Raw genomic sequence first — 1,532 nt, 5'->3', positions numbered from 1 at the left:
CCATGAAACTTTATGTAACGCAGGGCCACACCAGCCCCTTGTCACCTGGACACTGAACACTGCGACTCTGTAATAAGTAGNATGAAGATGTAACAGAAGGATTTGTGAGGGGCACAGGGAGGCAAGATAGGTGCAGCTGAATAAGAACTGGCACTAGGCACAGTGTCATATAGGCACACCACACCTCTGCCAAAGCCTGCCTTCCCGCTTTAGAAAGGGATCCAGGCGCCTTAGTAGTGTTCCCCAATTCTCTCTGGAAACCGGGACTCTTCTCTAAGCTCAGAGCTTTGAATAAAGCAACTAGAAGGACAACTGGAAATCTCACAGCCAAGCCCTAACCCTTAGAGTGTGGTTGCAGTTTTCTTCCTAGCCAACGTGGAAGTCCTGTTCATAGATCAAATGAGTACTGGCTGAGTACTCGACTAAACCATTTCTGGAAGGGTCCTCCCTCCTTAGAACACGCAGCAATGTTCCTGTCCTGACACAGGGCACCACAGGAGAGGGTGTCCTCAACTCTGTCATCACCCCGATGTGCGCCTAGCTCCCAAACTTCCTTCATCCTCCCCGGCCCGTGGACGGGGGAGGGGCAGGAGGCTACAAGCCGGGTAGGTGGCGTGCCTTCCTGACAAAAGGGAATGAAAGGTTGGCCACCTGGGTCCCGCAGAAGGTGTGTGTCCCAAGGTCACCGCCCCCTGCACAGCGGGAGTAGGACAGTCCCACCGCTCATCTCGTGACTGCTGAGACTCCTGAGCGCAGCAGCTTTGGCCCGGGGGAGCCAGTCTCGCAACGTGAGGGGCCTCCAGACAGCCCGAGATAGGAATTCCCGGGGACCTCGTGATGTGTGAGGTTGCATCTGGGCAGGGATCTGGATGTTCCCTCTGTCCCCAGAGGACCCAGGAACCCTTAAGTTTGCACCCGGCGACACGATGCACCCTGGCACGCCGGGGGACCAGTAAGCTGCCCCTCCAGGGTACCTAGGNCCCGCCTTGGGACAGACACACCTGAGCAACCGCAGACAGTGTCCCCGCCACCCCAGGCTGGTCCCTGCCCGCCGCCCTGGGCTCGGCCCTCTTTCCCCAGCAACCCCAGGGTGTCAGGGACAGAGGTCCTCACCTCCGGGAGTCCCTGGCCCTCCGGCCCCTTGGGTAACCCCATGATCCGGATGCGCTGATGTGGAGCTGGAGGGAGCGGACCCTACAACCGAACTGTGATCCGGGTGGGGTGCAAAGCGGAAACTTCCTTCACAGGAGCTGACACTACCACAGCCGGTCGGAGAACCGTGGCCCCGCGGAGCATGCGCACTAGGGCTGAAGCGAGGCACCACTGCGCCTGCGCAAGGACAGCCAGCACCGCTGGGCGGGGCTGGATCCCGAGTAACCGATCCTCCCCTCAGGGGCGGTGCTGAACTCAAGATTCCTCCTAAGGTACTTTTTCTTTCTTTTAAAAATGTTTCTCCTGGACTCCAAAAACTCAAATAAACCCATTAAAAATGGGGTACAGAGCTAAATAAAGAACTCTCAACTGAGGAATAT

The 1,532-nt window shown here is 57.5% G+C and overlaps 1 protein-coding gene across 2 annotated transcripts in view; it reads right to left on the bottom strand.

Moving 5' to 3' along the window:
• Ccdc93 (coiled-coil domain containing 93) overlaps nucleotides 1-1,292 on the bottom strand; it is a 74,314-nt gene extending 73,022 nt beyond the window's left edge. For both annotated transcript variants that reach the window (XM_021198271.2, XM_021198272.2), the window contains exon 1: nucleotides 1,114-1,292. In XM_021198271.2, the coding sequence (XP_021053930.1) occupies nucleotides 1,114-1,155 (42 nt within the window). In that variant the 5' untranslated portion in view covers nucleotides 1,156-1,292. The remainder of the gene's footprint in view (nucleotides 1-1,113) is intronic.
• Nucleotides 1,293-1,532: the final 240 nt, after the last annotated feature.

The sequence above is a fragment of the Mus pahari genome, chromosome 5 (assembly GCF_900095145.1).
Source record: "Mus pahari chromosome 5, PAHARI_EIJ_v1.1, whole genome shotgun sequence".
In the NCBI taxonomy this organism is placed as follows: Eukaryota; Metazoa; Chordata; class Mammalia; order Rodentia; family Muridae; genus Mus; species Mus pahari.
This window is presented reverse-complemented; position numbering and strand designations above follow the sequence as displayed.